Source organism: Musca domestica, unplaced genomic scaffold, assembly GCF_030504385.1.
Source record: "Musca domestica strain aabys unplaced genomic scaffold, Musca_domestica.polishedcontigs.V.1.1 5, whole genome shotgun sequence".
In the NCBI taxonomy this organism is placed as follows: Eukaryota; Metazoa; Arthropoda; class Insecta; order Diptera; family Muscidae; genus Musca; species Musca domestica.
In genome coordinates, this window is record NW_026712346.1 from 21,081,505 (window position 1) to 21,104,429 (window position 22,925).

Consider the following 22,925-nt stretch of genomic DNA (forward strand, 5'->3'; position numbering starts at 1 on the left):
TCCTGGTTATGTTAAGTGTTTTCTGGGTTGTTCCTTTAACAATTTCATATCTTATCGTATCCTGGTTGGATTTTATAATGTAGTTAAAAATGGTGAGCCTGCATCATTAGCAAGATTTTTTTCCTTTTCACATTCAACCAGAAAGCCTCAATTGATTATACCTAGGATATGTAGGAATATTTATGCGCGATCCTTTGTAGTTCGGATTGCACGCGTTTGGAATGTGCTTCCACATGAACTTAGAATATTCTCGCATACTAATAATGTATTTAAAAGGAAATTGCGACTTCATTTGGCAATGAATTAAAATGATGGACTAATCTAGAGTTATTGTTGTCTAGGACATTTATATATTTTTCTTTTCTTAATAATAGATGGCTGGGGAGCCAAGTAAAAAATTATGTATTTTAGTAGATATGAAAGAGTTGTATTATTACTATAAGCTCAGGTTTAATTTTGTAACTAGTAATACTTGTATGTGGTCTTATAGGCTTTGTATTACAGAAATGGATGAAATAAATAAATAAATAAATATCGGGAGGTACCTTTATATGGGGGCTATACCACAACGTGGACCTCATTTTCAATACCAACCAACAATGTTTTGCCACACGCTCAGGGACCGGTTATGACCTACAAATACCAATTTTCAGACAAATCCGTGAAAAAATGTGGCATAAATCATCAAAATACCGAATATTGGGAGGTACCGTTATATGGGGACTGTACCAGAACGTGGACCGATATATCTCATTTTCAATACCAACCATCCTAGACACAATGCAAATAGCTCTGCTGTACGTCTGTACGTCAAATAATGTGGGCTGTATCGTGATTTCAACAGACAGACATACAGACGGACATCTTTATATCGACTTAGAATTTTATGCTGATTATGAATATATATACTTTATGGGGTCTAAGAGGAATATTTAAGGATGTTACAAACGGAATGACAAAGTTAGTATACCCTCCTTTCCAAGGTGGAGGGTATAAAAATCCACCTACACATGGTACAATGATATCAAGGTAGGGCTATGATACCATATGATTTTAATTTTTTTTTTATTTTCTTGGCTTAATATGTCATATTTATTTGTTTATGTATGTGTTTTTTTTTTTTTTTTTTTTTCAATAACAAAAAAATTGTTCAGAAAACATTCAAATTCGGGTGTTTTCAAAATGTTTATTTCAACGTATGCATCGACAAAATCTAGCGTTTTTGTAGCGAAATAATCCTTTTGAGATGTGTAGTACACGATTTTAAAAAGAAGTGTTGACCTTTCATTCATTTATCGCGGTTTTCAATTATTTATTCAAAATAAATGCAACAAGTTGTTTGATTTTTTATTGTTTTGATACTAATTCTGACATTACAAGCCAAACAGGTAGACCTCTATACTTGCAATTTTTTCAAAGTTGGCCTACCTTCTCTTCATTGTACCATGGTTTTGTCTTAATCAATGGCATGATAAATGTGCTAGGATTAATGACACAATAAGAAATAATGTTGGTGTTCAGTCCGATTTGAGAATTTCTCTACATTGTTTGAGAAATACCAAGAATTAGATGAGTTTGTGTCGTCACTGTCAGTTTCTGGTCAGAAACGCAAAAAGGCTGCGAAAAAGGCAAAGGCAGTTTCTGTGGAGAACACTGTTTCACAACCGGTTTCAGTTAATACCACTGATACAACTGAAACTGGGCGTGAACAGTCGTATGCCAGCGTTGTTACACACCCAGTTCCGGCAATTAATAGCGATATAAATAAAGGGGTCAATAATCCTGAGGTTATGAGTATTGAAAAACCTGACAATCTACAAGAAACCTCACAATCTACTCGTGACATTCCGAAATTATCACTTCCGATATCTAGTGATCGTCCCGAGACTGGCAACACTCAACCTGTCCAAAGATCATTATCTATGGCTCTCGCAATGAAAATGATATTTACGACAAGGTTTGCACCAGAAAGAATGGCCGTTGTGCCTGAAAACATTTTTGTACAGTTGATTTTAAAACAATTTTGGCCTGCTAAGGCATTTATTAAAGAATTTCTGGAGAGATCTGATAATTTATGTAAGGGGCTTAATACAAAATTAACCAGTTTATATACTGATAGCATTGGTTTCTATTATAATGTATAGGTTTTTCCGAAACTTGGTTAAAAACATATATATTAAATTGTGAAATGTTATGTTCAAAATATCAAATATTTAGAAAAGATCGTGTTTGTAAAAAATGTGGTGGCGTCCTTATTGTAGTTGATGCCAAATATACTACTTATTTAATTGATCTAAATGATTTTCTTGATATAGAATTCATTGATGTTTTCATTGAATTGGGCAAATCTAAATTATTTGTGACTTGTTCTTATATTCCACCTTCATCTTCACTTGATCACTGAAAAAATGAAAGATTCCAATTGCATCCTGATTTTTTGTGATTTTAATATGCCTTCCATTAGGTGTCTTCCAATGCAAGTGTTGTGCTTTTATGGTTTGGAATAAAAGCCAATGTTTGTTAATACTAAAGGTGTAAAGATTTATTGGATGATGAGCGTTCACAGCTACTAATTTAAAAAGAATGAAGAAGTTACAATGTAGTGAGTCAGACTCGAGTGACAGACAAAACAAGACTGAGCAAGCTAAAATGGCGGTAGCACGGCGTCCTATTATATGGGCGTTGCCGTATAGGATGTTGCAACATGAGATGCCATATTGTTAATGTGGGTTGCCCCAACATCTCCCTCCTTAAGATGAGAAGGTGATCTTGAAATAGGATCGACTGGTTGTCTGCGACTTGTTATTCTTTGAGGTGTCCAGTTTGGTGAACCTGTTGGAGTTGCAAAATGTTCTTGATGGTTAGGCAAAGCGATTTCGAATTCTTCAAGTAGTACGTCCAATGGTAGTTTTTGTCGTTCTTGTCTGCTTGACTCTACCGATTCTCTATGTCGAAGTTGATCAGTATGAGCTCGTACTAGAATTTTCCTGTCCCCAACGTCGATTAGAGTGTTGTAAATGACTTTCCCTTTACGCTCGACTATTTCGCCTGTTGTCCAGTAACTTTTGTTTCCTTTGAAGTTTCTGGCATAGACCAATTCTCCGTTGCTAAACTCTCTGTTTTTGGTACCGTGTTTGGTATTGTACTGCTGTTCCATTTTGTGATTGACGTTATACTCAGGCGATTGTTGCTTCCTTAGAACGTCGAAGACCGTTCTCATTTTTCTTCCGATGAAGGATTCTGCTGGAGACTTACCTTCTGGTGCATTTGGATTTGGTGTGGATCTGTAGACTTCTAGGAAGGTTTGGAGAGATTCCGTAGGCGTTTCTTCCCCTTCTAGTTTTTTTAATGCACGTTTAAGTGTATCAACGAAACGCTCGGCTTGTCCATTTGAACTTGGATGAAAACGAACAGTCCTTGTGTGTTTAATGCCTTTTTTGCTGCACCACTTCTCAAATTGTTCTGAACAGAACTGTGTTCCGTTGTCCGAGACCAATTGTTCAGGATTTCCGAAGAGTGCACAATATTCGTTTAACATTTTTAATGTTGCATATGTGGTTGTCGTTGTTGTCTCGTATATAACAGGGTATTTTGAATACGAGTCGATGATAAGAAGATAATATTTACCTTTTTCTGGACCAGCATAGTCTATATGTATCCTTTCAAGAGGGTGTGAAGTTAATGGCCATGGGCAAAGATTTGTTTTTACTGGACTTTTTGCCGCATGTTGACAATTTTTGCATTTCCGAACAAAGTCTTCAATTTGTTTGTCGATGTTTGGCCAATAAACATAACTTCTGGCGATGGCTTTGCTGCGTTCTGCTGATAAGTGTCCTCTGTGAAGTTGTTGTAAGATTTGTCTCTGATATGATTTAGGAATTACTATACGATTATTGAAGAGAATACAACCATCGAAGGTTGAAAGATTTTCCTTGCGGTTGAAAAATTGAATAATTGATGGGTTAATATTTTTCTTGCTTTCTGGCCATTCTGTTTGAATGTATTTGAGGACCATTTGTAAATCCGTGTGTTTTGTTGTTGCATCGACGATCATTTTAAATGATACTGGGAGAACTGACATAGTTTCATTTATCTCGTTACGTATGTCTTCTTCGAATGATATTGAAGCCACTATAAAGTCATCTGCTGGTTTTTCGTGATTGTTGACTAATCTTGATAATACATCAGCGTGACCAAAGTCCTTTGTGTTTGTGTATTTAATTTCGAAGTTGTAAGCCAGTAATATAAGGGCCCATCGTTGTAAACGATTTGCTGTGTAAATTGGAACTCCCTTCTTTGAACCAAATATTGCGAGTAAGGGTTTGTGATCGGTGTGTAAAGTAAATTTGCGTCCGAATAACATTTTGTGAAACCGTTGAACGGCGAATATAAGGGCTAGGCCTTCTTTTTCTATTTGGCTGTAATTCTTTTCCGCTTGTGTGAGTGATCTGGAAATATGATGTATTGCCTTCATAGTGTTGTCTGGAAACATATGATAGATAAACGCGCCGATTCCGTGAGCTGATGCATCGGCTGCTACATGTATAGGCAAGTTTGGATTGTAATCCGTTAAAAGAAGATCTGATGTCAAGATGTTCTTAAAGTCGTTTAATGATTTTTGACACTGTGACGTCCACTCGAACTTGGCGTCCTTTTTTAGTAGATCGTCAAGAGGTTTACGTAGTGTTCTCATGTTGTTTACAAATTTCCCGTAATGATTAATAGAGCCTAATAACGATCTTACTTCCGAGACGTTTTCTGGTGTTTTAAGATTTTGAACGGCTGCTATTTTGATTGGGTCAGGTTTGATTCCATCTTTGCTTATTATGTGTCCTAGATATTTGATTTGTTTTTGAAAGAATTGGCATTTTTCAAATTTCAGCTTGAATCCGTGATCTTGAATTCTTTGTAAAAGCTTGTTTAAATTTAATTTATGTTCCGGAATAGATGGACTTGATAACATGATGTCGTCTATATATGCTTTTGCTCCTTCTATGCCTGCGCATAGCTTATCCATGATCCTTTGAAATGCTCCCGGAGCTGATTTTATACCTGGGGTTAGACGGTTGAACTTATATAGACCTTTGTGTGTATTGATGGTGAGAAGCTCTTTACTTTCGTCGTCAACTTCGACTTGTAAGTATGCGTCTGAGAGATCTAAGTGACTAAAGATTACACAGTTGTGGCAATCAGACATGATTTCTTCCGGTGTTGGTAATGGATACTGATTAGGTTCTACTATTGAGTTTAGTCCTGTTGAATAGTCTGCACATATTCGAATTTTTCCATTACGTTTGCTGACCACTATCGGCGCTGCGTACCTCGATGAATCTACCGGTGTGATTATTCCTGCGTTTTCTAATCTGAGGAGTTCTGTTTCAATTTCCTTTCTTGCTGCGAAAGGAACAGGTCGTTTGGGAACGAATATTTCTTTTGTGTTTGGCAATAATTGTATGTTGACTTTTGTTTTGCACAGACCTGGGGTACTGTTATCAAAAACTGGTTGATAATTCGTTTTCAATTCTGCTATTTCATCAACGAAGTTTATTTGATGACACCATGAGGTTATTGGTTTCTGCCATAGATTGAATGCTTGAATCCAATCGATTCCCATGATATTGAGTTTTTCTATATCTGTTATATAACATTTTAATGTTTTCGTTGTTTTGTCGATTGTGACGTCACATTGAAATTCTGCTAGGAGCTTGATTGAGTTTGCGTTTGCGTCGCTAGCGTTGTCAAAAGTTTCGTAGGCTTCAGGCTTACCTATAGCTTTCCATGTGTTGATAGATACAATTGATATGTCTGATGCAGTATCAATTTGAAATTTTACAGGATTGTTGTTAATTAGGACAGTTGTGTATTTCCTTAAGTCGCGGAAATTAATGTTGTGTGTTTTGAAAACTGCCTTAGTTTTGAATGATTTCCTTGAATTGCTGTATTTCTTGAATTCGTTCTGGTTGTTTTCAGATGATGATTTGAAATTCTTACCAGTTTTAGCGATGTTGCAAAAGTTATTTTTATGACCCACTTGATTGCATGTTGTGCATTTATGTTTCTGGAAAGGACAAAATTTGACGTAGTGAAGGTCTCCGCAATACCAACAGGGTGAATTGGGTGTTTTGTGCTTCTTAAAGTCTTTTGCGTGCTTGTTGAGTGAACAGACGATTTTTGATTGCTCAATGAGAATGTTGTCCGATTTGAGATCTAGAATTCGTTGTGTTTCGTCTACTAGTTGATCTAGGTTCATTGTAGTGTTTTCATCATCCAGTACCTTTAGTAAGCGAAGTCTTATGTCGTTGTCCTTTGCTGACTTGAGTCCTAAGACGAAAATGAGACATTTGAATTGGTCGATTTTCAGTTCTTTCATTTTGAATAGTTCGCATTGTAGGTTTACTCTGCTTGCGTATTCTCTGAAATCTTCGCTGTCGCCTTTTGCTAGCTGAAGGCATTTGTATCTTTGTGAGACTTGTGTTTCTGTTTTACCAAAGAGTTTCTTGAGTTTCTCTACTGTATCCTTTAGAGTCATGTCTTCAGGTTTTGCTGGTAATACGTAGTTGGCAAATCTTTCATGTACTTGGTTCGACATTTTTCTCCATAACAAGGCCACTTTGTCATGTTCTTCGAGTGAGCTTGCTTCTTTTTCGAAAACATGCACAAACCTGTTGTACCACGCTTGAAATATCAGACCGCTCTCTGGCTCGTATACGAATGCTGTCATTGACTGTGCTATTGATTCCATTAGTGCTGCTTTGGATGAATTTGATGTTTGTGGTGAGTGTGGTGAATTTGGTGCTCCTTGTGCTTGAAGAAGATCAGCCATATGCTTTAGCAGTTGCGTTTGTTGCGACATTGCTTTTTGTTGCTCTGTTAACAATTGTAGAATTATGCCTTGAGACATTTTTGCGGATTGTTGTGTGTGCAATTATTGATCAATTTCCACTATCCTCGTCGCCACTTTTGTTGTACTTTTATGGTTTGGAATAAAAGCCAATGTTTGTTAATACTAAAGGTGTAAAGATTTATTGGATGATGAGCGTTCACAGCTACTAATTTAAAAAGAATGAAGAAGTTACAATGTAGTGAGTCAGACTCGAGTGACAGACAAAACAAGACTGAGCAAGCTAAAATGGCGGTAGCACGGCGTCCTATTATATGGGCGTTGCCGTATAGGATGTTGCAACATGAGATGCCATATTGTTAATGTGGGTTGCCCCAACAGCAAGATTCTGAAGCTTTGATTCCTTTGTCATTCAAAATGAACAGTACTCAGTATACATTTGAAGTTATAAATTGTTTTTGTGACTTAAATCTTTATCAAATAAACAGTGTGAAAAATTCCCACGGCAAAACTCTTGATTTGGCATTTGTAAATGTAACACAGCATTTTGATATATTATATATATGCACTCCTGAAGATATGTACCATCCAACTTTATATATCTCCATGACTTACAGTTATGTAATTTAAGAAAGTCAGTCCGATTCATTTCAAACTGTCCTTAATTACAAAAAAACTAATTTTCGAAAACTTAATACCCTCATTTGTTTCATAAATTGGGCCTCTGTGTGCCTGTGTAACTGCCATAAAGATCTGGAATAATTGATCAATTTTATGATATTCTAAATAGATTTAAATTGGAATATGTTCCAACTACAAGAGCTATAAATTCCAACAAATATTGGTTGACATTTACAAACGTACGAATATCATTTGAGATTAATATACATAAGAGACAAGTTAAAGAAAAACTAATTTTCGAAAACTTGGGCCTCTGTGTGCCTGTGTAACTGCCATAAAGATCTGGAATAATTGATCAATTTTATGATATTCTAAATAGATTTAAATTGGAATATGTTCCAACTACTAGAGTTAAAAATTCTAACAAATATCGGTTGACATTTACATACGTACGAATATCATTTGAGATTAATATACATAAGAGACAAGTTAAAGAAAGATACAAAATGTTAGCAAACTGTAAAAAAAAAAAAAACAATAAAATAAAAAAGCTATTGACCTGCCAGAAAACCAGCAAGATTTTGTATATTGTACTTCATTATATACATTTTGAAACATAAACAAATATGTTAAGCAACCTTTAATATTGATTTCATGACAACTAAATTTAAAATTCAGATTTGCGCGGACATTTAGGTCGACTATGTCCTTCCTGTCGGCATAGACCACATTTACGGCCTTTTGTTGTTCCCACATCCGTTTTAGTTGATTTCCCTTCATATTAGAAACAATATGGTATTATTATTAATAAGAAAAAATATTTTATAGCTTACTTTTTGACGACGTCGAGGATCCACTACCCCACGAAAAGTCTTCTGAATAAAAATTTATATTTAGTATAAACTTATTTACAGCTGATAATGCATTACCTTGATCGGCGTTTTCATCAATCCACTGAAAGAATCCACATGAGCTGTCGCGGTTCGAACAAGCATAAAAACTTCGACCTTTGTTGGGGCCATCCTTGCGAACAGTCAAGTTTTTGGCTGGTTGATTACAATTACAATTTACGGTTGCCTGTTCATTAGACTTCCAGGATCCATCATTTTCCACGCCATATCCCCAATCAGAAGAGGTTGTCACCAAATCGTTACGATTTACATTAATATCATCAGACCATTGGAAAAATTTACAGGGATTAGTTTTCGGGCATACGTAAAACATACGTCCCTTATTGGGGCCGTCTTTTTTAACACATAACCTAAAATTCAGTCATTATAAAATAGAAAATTGTAATAGTTAAGATACTTACTCTTTTGCATCTAAATGACAACCACTACATTTAACAACATTGTCATCCGCTGCAGGAAATGTAGACCTCGCGCCTGAACCCCAATCGTCTGACTCTTCATTCTGTAATTTTTGTCTCTTTACAATTGGTCTCGATAAATTAGAGTTTTCAGAAATTTTTGCATTTTTTGCTGCACTACCCCAAACGTAATCGTTACCGAAATCATTATCATTGTTAAATACAGCTGAAAAGCTGTCATCTAACCAGTTTTCCGATTGAACGGAGTCAGTTGCATTTATTTCTCGGCTAGCCGTGTTTTGTTTAGATATTGTTGTATAGTCCATAGGGATACTGGCAAACAAATCGTCATCGTCGTCATTCAACACATCCGCTACATTATGGGAAAGACCGGATTCTAGTGGAGGAAATTCAGCCATAGCTGTATAATTGGAATTTAAATTATCTGTGGCGGGTAATTGTTGTGTATTTGCTTCCGCTCTTAGTATAAATTCTTCAAATTCATCGTTGTTATCGAAAAATCCATCATAATCTTTACTTGCGGCTGGATTCGGAGAAGTTGACAATTCAGCAGATGTAAAATATGATCTGACGGAGGGGACTTTGGTTTTTTTATTATTTGTTCTTTTTGTTGTCGTTGCATTTGTTTTTTTAGTGTTGGAGATAGTGGCTGATTCATCTTTGGCAATAGTTTTAGAAGCTTTTTTAGGTTTCCTTGCATTCGTAGAAGGCAGTGAGTTGACTGCGCCGTAATTTATTGGTGTGTCACCGACTATTGGGCCTGTGCGTTTAACACAGTCCGTATTTATATTAAATGTATTGCGGAATTGCACATCACAAAGCAAACAAGTTTCATACCAACCACTTGGACTATTGAACAATGTTCTGTGATAGGGTAGAGTGAATCGCATTTTTATTAGTTTATACTCGGATCCACATTTTGGGCAGTGTTCATCCAAAACTGAAGGATCCTTGCATTCATCTGGCCACCAGATACAATTTTTACAGTTGGGATAATTGAGACAGCCAATAAAATGACCAGGTTTATTATTCTTCTGTTTCAATGCCATGGGCGCAATTGAACACTTAGGACATTTAAATATTTCCTGTATTGGTTTGTAACTGGGATCTACTCCATTTTCCGATCCCTGGATGCTACTGTTTCGCTCTTTTGGCGTTTCATCGATTCGTTGCGCCATTTTTTCATCCATTGCTTTAATTTTATCCGTTATTTGTTTGTAAGCTTGTTTATACTTTGTAATTTGTTCTCTGAGAACTGTTTTTGGATCTTTTTCGCCCAAGCAGATCTTTTTTAAATCCATTTCAAATTCAGCTCTCAACATTGGTTTCGCAAGTGCCAATTCCATAGCATCATAACCCTCATATAAGCCCATTCCTATGACTCCAGGCACCAGGGATCCATTGTCCACAACCCCAATATATCCCCTTTCTTTGATGGTATTAATATGTTCTGCGTGTGTTGCGTCTGTGCCAATTCCATGTTTTTCCATTAAAGCAATTAGGTCTGCTTCAGTTAAAAGAGGTGGTGCTGTGGTGTGCCCTTCAGGCATTGTTATTTCGGTTGGCTCGAAGACTTGGCCTTCTTCGTATTTATGTATTTGTTTGGCATTCCATTTATCGTATATGTATACGTCAAGGTAGTTTCGCACAAATATTACCAAACCGTTGGCTGAAAACTTCTCACCCTCTATTGATATGTAAACAATAGTTTCGGAGCCGACAGCATCTTTACTAACACACGCCAAAAAATGGCGACATATCAATTCATAGACTTTACCTTCATTTCCACTTAAATCTAAAAAAAATAAAATTATGACAAATCTTCATTTGGTGTTATTTATTTTTCATTCTACCTACCATTGACCATTTTTGTGGGATGGATCGGTGGATGAGCCTGATCAGATTTCGTACCATTTCTGGGGTTTGGTCCCCATTCCATGACACGTTCTGCAAACGAGCCCCACACTCCATGTTGCGTTTGTTGTTGCACAATTGAGCGTAGATCAATCTCTTTAGAAAACATATTAGTTTCAGTGCGAGGATAACTGATAATACCTTTTGTATAGAGTTTCTCTGCAATTGTCATTACTTCTTTGGCAGAAAGTTTCAATTTTCTTGACCCCAATTTTTCTAATTCAACCGTATCCATTGGTGTTGGTCTCCACTTATTTTTCGGTTTAACTGTAACCCTTTCCACAGTAGCTTTAGGATTAGATACACAAAGTAAGTAATAATCTTCACAATCCTGCTTGTCAAAAAGGCGATTACGAGCCCAAATAAATTCCACAGTTAAATCATTTATAGTATGGGTTACTGAAAAGAATATTAGAAGAAAAAAGAATATAATATTATCTATTAAGCAACCGCCTCATACGGACATTTCTTTGTAGATCTATAGATCCTATATTTTTCAACGAAAGTAGTATTAATTCCCTATTAAGATTGATCAGAAGACAAAACCAAAAAACGATTTGAAACCACTTTTGATTTTTTAATGACTTTCCCTTTCACACTTAGTGTGTCAACATTTGTCAAAAGTAGTATATCTAGGTCGTTCCGAAATTATTCACAAATGTCGTTCTCATCACAATGCACATAAACGAATACCTGCTTTCTTTGAGGTTTTGCCTTTAAAACATGCCAGTGCAAAGTGTCGAAAAACTGGACCTACGACGCACAGTGTCACGATCGTGGCCAAATATGGTCAAAACTAAGTGGCTCATAGTACACATTTGTTGATTGAAACCGATAAAAAAATAATATCAATTAGAAGGAATCTGAATATTGCTATAGATACGTCAAATATTTTTCACGTTTTGAGGATTTAAATCCGACAATTGTAGATAATTAATAGTTTTGTCCTTTATTGTCTAAAAATTAGTACATTTTGATTATCTATTTAACAATTTCAAGCATAAAGCTGCGGAGGTTTGCTGAGGAACATGTTATTAACCCATCAACGCCGACAGGTGCGAAAACGCACCAAAAATAGAGGTGTTTTTAGAATGCATAGAAACGGTTTCATATTTGATATCGCTTTTCTGTTTCTTGGTATAGATAGTAGATGGATGGGTCTATTTATTTGACTTTGGCTGTTTTTTTCATCAGACGTCACCTACATAATGATAAACGCATCGCCAAGTGCAGGTTTTCCCACATGCAAAAAATAACCCTATTATACAAAGAAAACATATAGATAAATAATATTTTTTAAATATGTATGGGTATGGATCGGTAGCCCTTTGCCCTATATTTAACTCATAAAATTTTCAAAATTGTACATATAAACGTCTTTGCATATATACGTTTTGTGCGTTTTCGCAGCCGTCGGCGCTAATGGGTAAAGTATTTTCGGTTAACCATATGTGCGAACACTTATAAAGCGCTCCCAATCAAAATAGCTGTCACACAGTCTGCTCTCTGTCACGATCTCTTTAATGCATCATTTCGCTTAAAAAATATCTAAAGAGATTATACACATATGGGAACAGAGTTTCAACAAGTGTCGTATTTGCTCCAGGATAAATTCAGTTGAATGTGCCAAAATCCAGCCAACTTGACCTAAAATTACATATTTGGTGCACAATAAATATGAAATTGTATGAATATATATATGGAATCTATATTCAAATCTGAACCGATCTCGATGAAATTTGTCAGAAATGTTTTTGAATTATATTTTACGAATGTGAGGGACTTAAACCCCAAATCGGATGAATCATATATATGGGAGCTATAACTATATCTATACCGATTTTCACCAAATTAGAAGTACTTGCTTCAGGGTTGCATTCACTCGGATGTGTCGAAATCCATCCATATTGGATACATATTAAACATGTGGCGCACAATAAAATTTAAATCGGACGAAAATATATTTGGGAGCATCGAAATCTGAACCGATTGCCAGATATACTTCTAGACTGAACCTGGCTGCGTGGACCTAAATTGATTTGATTCGGACGGATATTACGCATTTGTATTGTATTTTGAACTACTTATGTATTGTGCACTACTTATGAAATCGGACGACACTACATTGAAATCCATTAATTACAATTTCTATAGATTTTCATTTGGATGATTCTTTCTCTTTTTATAAGGCAAAATATTTTCTTTGTATCAAATAACATTTCCCTCTTAGTCATAAGACTGACATTGCAGAATAGCGAAAAAGAGACATAAATAAAATTGGTCGTTAAGCAACATTCCACGTCAATGCAAGCACGTAAGTCATTTACGTATAGGATAAATAATAGCGGTCCCAATACGGAACCCTGCGGTACACCACTGTAAAGGGAAAGCAAATTTGATTTAAAGTTATTTACAGAAACAAACTGAGTCCTATCCTTAAGGTATGAGAGTATCAGCTTACATGCAGTCAATGAAAAATTAAAAGTGTGTCTTAACTTTTTAATCAAGAGTGAAAAATTTATTGAATTGAAAGCTTTTGAAATATCAAGAGATATCAAAACATTAACTTTGCCTTCGTTAAGATTCAAACGGATTAAATCTGTGGCTCTCAATAGTAAATGTGTAGTACTGTGACCCCGTCTGAAGGCATATTGTGTATCACAAATTAAACTGCTTGTATGTTCTAATATTTGGTTCTTTAAAATAACTTCTACGATTTTCGAAATGGCTGGAAGTATTGATATTGGGCGGAGGTCTTCCGGACCCTGAACATTTTTTGATTTTGGAATGGGCACAACACGCGCAGTTTTCCAATCTTGTGGAAATGAAGAACTAGTTAAAATGTAGTTCACTAAATGTAGAACAAAGTCAGAAATATATGGAAAAACCAATTTAAGAAAGTATATTGGAATTTCATCTACACCAACCGACTTGCATTTGATCTTGCTCAAAACTTCATGGACCTCAATTTCCGAAACACAGCGAAAGGAAAAGGACGAATCTGTGTCAGTAAATTGAGAGAAGTCAACTTCATTATCCTGCACAGAATTATTTAGAGCAAAAAAATTATTAATGTCATTGACATTAATGTCAATTGAAGTATTTTCGGATTCTACACATCCATAGTTTTTCAATATTTTCCATATTCCAGCAGAATTCGCATTACCTAAGAGTTTAGAGAAAAATTTCCTTTTGGCCCTGCGCATTACGGTCCTAGCCCTATTCCGATATCTGCGGTAAGTGGACCAATTTGCTTGACATCTGTTATGTTGGAAGGCAGAAAAAGCTAAGTCCCTAGCCGATCTAGTAAAATCTACATCCATTGCTTCAAGCAAGCGGTCTGAATTAACATTAATTTCCTTTCGCACAACCGGAACACAAGAAAAAAGATCTGCAAGCAGATTTGTTAGAAATTCACATTTCATGTTTACATGTACTGAACTATAAAAAGCATAGCTATCAAACTCACTCAAGAGAGTAAACAAATGATCCCAATCGATTATATTATAATTTCGAAAAACTATGAATTTGGACGGATAATAAACATTGAAAATAAGGCATGCAAAGATGAGGGCATGATCAGAAACAGACGGACATTGAACTTGACCAGAAAAATGTTTGAAAGAAGCATCACTTACTAACATAAAATCTATAAGCGATGTCGACCTTTTGGCTAAATCAAAATGCGATGGCTTTGAGTTATGAATTATCGACATATTGTATCTGGCACAAAACGAGCGACAAATGTTTGCTTTGGAAACATCAAATAAGTTAATGTTGAAATCACCTAAAACGACTATATTTGAATATTTGGAAAATATTTCTCTATGATTGAGTATTTTAATTTTTTTTGCCACATTTTTTCACGGATTTGGCTAAAAATTGGTATATGTGGGTCATAATGGTTTCCAGCTCCGCTGGCGAAACATTGCATGTATGGGTCCATGATTTGGTATAGCCCCCATATAACGGTACCTCCCGATATTCGGTATTTTGATGGTTTTTGCCACATTTTTTCACTGATTTGTCTAAAAATTGGTATTTGTGGGTCATAATGGGTCCCTGCGCGTGTGGCAAGACATTGAATTATAGGTCCACGATTTGGTATAGCCCCCTTATAACGGTACCTCCCGATATTCGGTAATTTGATGATTTTTGCCACATTTTTTCACTGATTTGTCTGAAAATTGGTATTTGTTGGTCATAATGGGTTCCAGCTTCGGTGGCGAAACATTGCATGCATGGGTCCATGATTTGATATAGCCCCCATATAACGGTACCTCCAGATATTCGGTATTTTGATGGTTTTTGCCACATTTTTTCACTGATTTGTCTAAAAATTGGTATTTGTGGGTCATAATGGGTCCTAGTTCGTGTGGCGAAACATTGTAATTATAGGACCACGTTTTGGTGTAGCGCCCATATAACGGTACCTCCCGTTTTACCCTAAGGTAAAGGGTATTAAAAGTTTGGCCCGGCCGAACTTAATGTTTTTTTACTTGTTAAGTATAAAATTTCTCTGCAGGGCAATGTGAGCATTTTCTGGCTTATAATAATAGAAAACATAGCCGTTGTACTTAACAAAACGTCAACTGCGAAGGTGCGAAAACATTTTTCGCGGTTAAAGAGGAGTGACACCCCATTAAGCAACATAAGGTGTGTCTGGTTACTTTTCCTGCAGGAATTGTCCAGCAAAATCTTATATTTTCTTATTACATATTAATATTTAAGTTTTTCACATTTTGTAAAGTTTACCTCAAAAAACAATTAGTCTTGCCCATTCCAAAAAAAAAAATATTTTCAAATTGAAAGCACAAAAAGAAATAAACAAACTATAGAAAACATCTGATTGAACGCTGATGAATGTGAAGAAGAGTTGCAAGTGATTGCAAGAAGAAATTTGTCCAGCAAGAATTTGCAAACTCTCACTGAAAGAACTGTCATAATTTCTCTCTCCGACCGCTTTCTTTTGCAGAACTTTTGGGTTAACAGACGACTTCCAGTAACAATTTGTAAGAATTGTTACAAATTTTAGGGTAACCAGACACACCTATTGTCGTATATTTCATGTTTCCTAAAATTGCAAAATGTAGAATACTTTATGTGTGTATGCAGTTTGCTTTCAATTTGAAAGGGATGTTGCTTTTTCCACGATTCTCTAGCGATTGCTAGAAGTGTTGTATGAAAGCATTCAAACTAAATAATTGAGGAACTATTCGTCTGCATTTTAGATTTAATAATCCAAATTCCAAAAATGTATATTATTTAAAATTAAAATAATTTGTTGAGAATTAATTATTTTGTTTACATTTTCGGACATATAACTCTGTCACTTATATTACGTACAAAAACCAATTTGTATGTGATTGTTGTTGTAAACCGGGATCAATAATTAAAAGACGCAAAGTCTTTATCATTTGAGCGTTTGTAAGACACTAAATGTATTTATTAAAAATATTTCTTAAGAACTAGTTATGATAATATGACTTAATCTAAATTTCCATAAAGTAACTCCACCATAATACATGCAGCAATTCAAAATTCTGTATTAATTATTTCTAACTCGAAGGTCTGCTCACCACATTTTCTTATCTTATTTAATGTGGACTCTATTAAGAAGATCCCTGTTTAACAAATCCCTCTCATCTACACTAGGTGGCCCGCTATTCTCTTTTATTATAAAAACATGTTCACTTATCCGTGAACAGTTGTTACGATTGTTGTACAACAACACTTGCTGTTACCTGAATTTTTCTACCATGGGTTTATAAATATATACATTGACAATGAGATGTTGTCAAATGAATCATTTTGAAAAAATGTATATGATTGCATGACTTTACCTTCTTAATTCTACCATGGTTTGATTTATTATCTACAGGGGACCGCTAAATGAAATGAATAAATATTTGATATGCAAATAATTTACCCGCTACTTTGTGGTACCGAAAAATCTATGTATGTATGTGTAAAAACTAAGGATTTTGCAAAGTATGGCTGAGATTTTACATTTTTATGATTACGGTGTAAATAAAACCAAACATCATACAGGTACTACATCAATATAGTTCGCCACAATTTCGCATTGGAGTACAGGTAGTCCCATTATTTTTAAGAACAATATTTTTTAAAATATATGCAAAAATGCCACTGTCCTGTCTTTTAGTTCTTAACAAACGTACAGTGAGTAATTACAAAAATGCGGCGACCTAAAATATTATTCTTTTTTATTTTCTATTTATGTTATGTTATTATATATAACTTGTTTAATTAATTACATTTTTATTTAAAAATACATTTATGTGAAAAAAATTAAATACTTATATATAAATCACTATTAAGCATGTATGTACGTTGTTTAATATCTTCTTTATTTTCCACCTATACAAACAGTGATTCTCTTATCAATCAGATACTGTTACTTCATTTAATAATGCATGCAAATATATGAAAATGTAAATATTAAATTTAAAATCTTTAATTTCTTTTATTATAATCTTTTATTCATTATCAATGCCAAACATCCGCTAAAATTTTTGTTAGTGACACTGCACCGGTACAGTATACTATCATTTTGTACTGTTCATTTCCGAACGTGTTTTACTTATTTACATTATCGACAATATAGAAACAAAATGTTTTTTGTCGAGGTTTGTCCTGCCTGACCTCTTAATGTAGAGTTATCAGATTTGTAGATAATAATAATACATTTTTAAATACTTTTAAACCTGTTCTACCCTTTCTCGGTTAGGATTTTTTAAAATTTTCTACAATTTGAGGACATTCTTATGTGGATGCTAAAAAGATTTGTTTTCCCTTTATTGATAATTCGACATAAGACATAAGAGCGTTACCTAAAATTTCACGTACTCGGTCGACGTTATTCACCACACAAGTAAAACACATGTATTTATATGAGTGTTACCCAAATACGTCGGACGTACAAAATTTTAAGTTGAACACTTTCAACTTTGACTATTGAAACGATTTCCTTTTTTGTGCGTTGAATTTTCGTAATGTTGTGAAGGGTGAATATAAAGGACCAATTTTTACGATTTTTTCTGGTAGATTATAAGATATGGACCTGGCGTATTTGGGTAATATGGACGTACAAAACTTCTTACCATAGTGGTAAAGTTGAATATATGTGTGAATGTTAGGTAACGCTGTAATATATTACCTATTTCGATCCGTTACTTGTAACCATTTCCGCATGGTAGAACTAGGAAGGTAAAGTCGTGTAATCATATGTATTATTTTTTTAATGGAAATATTGTTATTTGTATATTTCGTGTAGTTGAAACGATTCATAACCCAATGGACTATGTAACTGTATCTGTGGAATAAATAAAATAAAAATAAAATGAGAGCTATTTTGGGAAACGAAACGAAGAATATGATCGATTGAATTTATAGTATAGCCCGACAAGTATTTCAGATTGCACATATGGGAAAGAAGGAACTTCAATTAAAGCAATATATTTCTTTTAATAGTTTATGTAACTTTTACTCAATGAATTATCAAAAACACTGTCAAACTAACATGCATGGGATATCAAGACAGGTGAAGGATTGCATTGGAACCAGTTGAAGGAATAAACATTTGCAAAAGGGAATATTAAATGAAAAATATATATTTAATGAAAAAAAAAAACAGTCAAAACATGCCATAAGATTGAAAACTTTAAAATAGTCTTATATTAATGTAAATTGTTATGTTTACATCCTCCCCTTAACATAAATATTTATTAATTGTTTGAGATAATTATTTTCAAATGTTCATAAACATTTAACATCTTAATAAAAAAATAATAAATGTTACAGAAGAAGGATTATCAGAGTGAATATTTATTTCTGTCCGGCTTACATCTAGTCAACTTTTTATATCTCTCTAGTAACAAACCCAAAATATTTAAGATTTTTTTAATTGTTTGAATTTGGCGTTATTAACCTGTAGTGGTTCAGGTTGCCGCTGCGAATAGGTTTAAAATCCGTTATTTTCATTGTTTTAAATTCATTACCCACATCGTTACAAAATGTAAGTGGTTCAAATTCAATAAAAATGTAAAATCCTTATGATCTAAGGCATCAAGATGTTTATAATTTGCATTTTCCCTATTGTTTACGCAATTTACTCAACTTTTGTTATTGGCGGATGTTGTGGATTAATAAAGTTAATTGGAAAACATCATAATCCAGACTACTAATTCCATGCAAAAATTTCTCAACCCCAGAAATGTCGCTCTTTTCAAAAAATAGTCAAGTTTGTAATATTTTGTTGGCAATATGCCGATTTTAAAGTATTGACATGAAATTTTTGCATATTTATAGTTTAATGTTCCCGCATTTCCTAGATGAAGTTAATTCTGACCATTTCCATTTTACCAGTTTTATTCTTATACAAGTACGAGAATACATCATTGTGGGCTAGTTCACGGTTTCCCTTTATACCCAGACTGTGAAAATAGATGAATGTATTTTCTTTTACTGGATACAAAAAATTTTCCTTAACCTTGAAGGTAAAATTATGTTAACATTATTAAAAATTACCTTTTATCTTCCAAAAGGGTTCCGACACAAATGCCTCAATTTCTTTGTATCGCTCAGCAACGAATCCTAAAGTTGGTATTTGACAGCTTCCGTATGATATTAATTTATCGGATATTTTTTCAGGAAAAATTCTCTGTAATCGCATTGTCTGAAATCGTGTAATTGCGGCTCCAGTTCTCAAATCTAATTCAGTGCGAACGTCTACTGCATCGCTTTGCCTTTTGTCTGGAGCAGTTAGATTTTGTAATGCTCTTTTCACCGCAGTCCCTGTGATTTCAGAAAATATTGCGCGATATACAACAATATTAGGCTTAATAGCGCGGCACACGTCGATTATTTCAAAACCAATATTTTCACCCTCGCGATCACAATCTGTCCATATAATAAGCCCTTGACAACTTCGAACCTCTCTTTCTATCGTCCTTTTTATAGGTTGATATTGTTCATTGCAACCTTTGCGAATAGGAGCATCAAATAGACTTTCTGGGTCCACATTTTGCCAGTTACGATATGAATTTAGAAACTCCAATTGCAAAAGATGGCCCGATACGGATGTCATCACCTACGGAAATAAATAGCTTCTTAACTTTTATTGGAATTAAAACAATCACAACTGAATGCGAATAGACGATAAAAGCAAAGAAGGAAAATGTTAATTGACCAAATTCTCACTTCGAAGCAACATGAGGTTTAAACGCGCAACAATGTGATGACAATACGACTAAAAGCTGACAGACAAAATGGAAGTTCGTGTGAACCAGGACCATAGGTATCGAATCAACGACGATCAGTCAACAAGTGGAAATCTATAAATAGCAAAATAATTGTAAAGCAAAATAATTGTAAAGCTATATAATATAAATAGGCAAACTCAACATCATAAGAATCGATTAGATCCAATCATATTTATGACAAAAGGAAATAAATTCATAAGGCTATAAAATGAAATTCGATGACGACATTGCAGATTGATCTTCACACCTGATCGGTGCAGCACCACAAATCTGTTGAAAACAAATGTCAAAACAAAATTTTAAGGATACAGAGGATGGGAACTGTTCCGGTCTAACCTGGTTGTGAGATTTAGCGATACAAGGTAGTCCACGAGTCCACGTCTCCTTGCAATTCAATTGCAACGGACTTCGAGGTAAAATTGATAAGATAATGGATTTCATGAATTGGAAGAATATCTTGATAGCTGTGGTGCAGACACCAAGCTCAATTAAAATTTTAACCTACAACATTGCAATGTCTACAATGTATTGAGGAAATATCGCACCTGTTATGCCATTTTTATCAATACAGACCTATCTCGCTTGAGCTTGTCTCTAGTGGCCATACATGGAATGTATGGGAGTAGTCGTCAACGTCGCCCAATTTCATTACCTCTGAACGCCGCTTTCCTTAACCATTGGAAAGCTTCGGAGAACTGCTCAACCCTTCTGATGATCGAACTGCAGCGCTCGCTAAAGTGATCCTAGGAGGTGCGCTGGTAATTTTAATCGCCACATTGTCGAGCATCCCGAGTGTGATAAGGAGAAACAAAGAGTACTACATAGTATAAGATATATTCCTGCAGAGAAGGTACTACCACAGTTTACGATGGGTGAGGTTGTTTTTTTCGTTTTAGTTTTTTATACCCTCCACCTTGGAAAGGAGGGTATATTAACTTTATCATTCCGTTTGGAACATCCCTAAAGATCCCATATGATCCCATAATGTATATATATATATATTCATAATCAGCATTAAATTCTAAGCCGATTTAACGATGTCCAACCACATTATTTGACGTATAGCGTCAAAATTTAGCAGAATAATTTGTATTGAGTCTAGGATGGTTGGTATTGAAAATGAGATATATCGGTCCACGTTTTGGTATAATCCCCATATAACGGTACCTTTTGCCACATTTTTTCACGGATTTGTCTGAAAATTGGTATTTTTATATTGTGGCGAAATATTGTATGTATGGGTCCACGCTTTGGTGTAGCCACCACATAACGGTACCTCCCAAAATTCGGTATTTTGATGATTTTTGCAACATTTTTTCATGGATTTGTCTAAAAAATTGGTATTAGTAGGTCATAGTGGGTCCTAGTTTGTGTGGCGAAACATTGCATGTATATAGGTCCACGCCTTGGTAATAAGATATTCGGTATTTTGATGATTTTTGCCACATTTTTAATGGATTTGCCTAAAAATTGGTCTAGCTCCATTGGCGAAATATTGTATGTATAGGTCCTCGTTTTTTGTATAGCTCTATATAGCGGTACCTCCCGATATTCGGTATTTTGATGATTTTTGCCATATTTTCCCACGAATATGTCTAAAATTTGGTATTAGTGGGTCATAATTGGTTCTAATGTTTCCATTACCCTAAGGTGGAGGGTATTAAAAACTCGGCCCGACCAAACTTAATGTTTTTTTACTTGTTTGAGTATAGTTTTGATGTTGTGGATTTCTTTATGTTTTTGTTGTATTAGAAGCTTTAGTATTTATATGTGGAAATTGTATTTTTCAAGTGTTTATAATAAATTTGACATGATTTTCTCATTTGTTTGGAATATGTTGTTAGTGTCTTTAGTAGCATTAGAGATCAACCTTGGAACTACTCTTAGTTGTCTGCATTTTATTAAAAAGGTTGTTGATACTGTTAAAGTTGCTGTTTGCCTGTTACATTTGGAATATTGCAGATTAGAAATAAAATTTTAATACCATTACCCTAAGGTGGAGGGTATTAAAAATTCGGCCCGGCCAAACTTAATGTTTTTTTTTTCTTGTTTGAGTATAGTTTTGATGTTGTGGATTTCTTTATGTTTTTGTTGTATTAGAAGCTTCAGTATTTATATGTGGAAATTGTATTTTTCAAGTGTTTATAATAAATTTGACATGATTTTCTCATTTGTTTGGAATATGTTGTTAGTGTCTTTAGTAGCATTAGAGATGAACCTTGGAACTACTCTTAGTTGTCTGCATTTTATTAAAAAGGTTGTTGATACTGCTAAAGTTGCTGTTTGCCTGTTACATTTGGAATATTGCAGATTAGAAAAGACTTGAACAAAATATAAAATGTTGTGTAATTTCAAATTTCGGGTCCTGAGCAGATAGAATCTATCCCTATAAAAATCTCCATACTTTTAAATCCAGTCATGTGTAACTTGAAATTTCATGTTCTATGTAGATATAATCCCTCCCTACAAAATATGTAAAGATATGTCCACAATTTGATATCGGCCCATATAACTTTCCAAAAGGCTTAATATTTGACATGTGGTGATCTCAGATAGAAAAAAAAAAACTATTGATTGCGAATATTGGACAACAGGTCAATTATTAAAATGTACACAAAATGTATTGTTCTTTCAGTGGGTATTGTTTTTGCATGGGTCAGAGTTTAAGACTATTTTGGTTGGTCATCGATTTCGGATGGTAAAATAGATAACTTTTGTATGCAAAATTCTTAAAGTCACAATTCATATACACACTAAAAGGTAAATTCTCACGCTTTCATCAGCACTGTTTTCGTTGAAATATATATTCAGATATCGGAGACATTGCTAAATACACACTGGAAACTAAAATTTCAAATATTGTTTTCTATACATACTAGCATACTACTTCAAAAATGAAATGGAGCATACATATGAAACACATGAAATGTTCATT

General features: G+C 34.5%; 2 protein-coding genes across 3 annotated transcripts in view; both read right to left on the reverse strand.

The window, feature by feature from the left end:
- Positions 1-2,671: 2,671 nt before the first annotated feature.
- On the reverse strand, positions 2,672-6,901 carry LOC131805083 (uncharacterized). The gene is made up of 3 exons (XM_059128330.1): positions 6,398-6,901; positions 3,256-3,448; positions 2,672-2,832 (listed from the first exon to the last, which is right to left on the reverse strand). Exons 1-3 carry the CDS (start codon positions 6,899-6,901, stop codon positions 2,672-2,674), a joined length of 858 nt encoding a protein of 285 aa, XP_058984313.1.
- Positions 6,902-8,005: 1,104 nt separating this feature from the next.
- The window catches only part of LOC101895432 (DNA topoisomerase 3-alpha), a 30,005-nt gene continuing 15,085 nt past the window's right edge, over positions 8,006-22,925 (reverse strand). The window contains exons 3-8 of one of the 2 annotated variants that reach the window (XM_011295202.3): positions 19,257-19,818; positions 10,650-11,105; positions 8,775-10,587; positions 8,392-8,723; positions 8,296-8,334; positions 8,006-8,236 (exon numbers count right to left, since the gene is read on the reverse strand). In XM_011295202.3, coding sequence (XP_011293504.1) covers positions 8,130-8,236; positions 8,296-8,334; positions 8,392-8,723; positions 8,775-10,587; positions 10,650-11,105; positions 19,257-19,818 — 3,309 coding nt within the window. In that variant the 3' untranslated portion in view covers positions 8,006-8,129. Of the gene's footprint in view, positions 8,237-8,295; positions 8,338-8,391; positions 8,724-8,774; positions 10,588-10,649; positions 11,106-19,256; positions 19,819-22,925 lie in introns of both variants that reach the window. The other variant, XM_011295201.3, reaches the window with a different exon arrangement.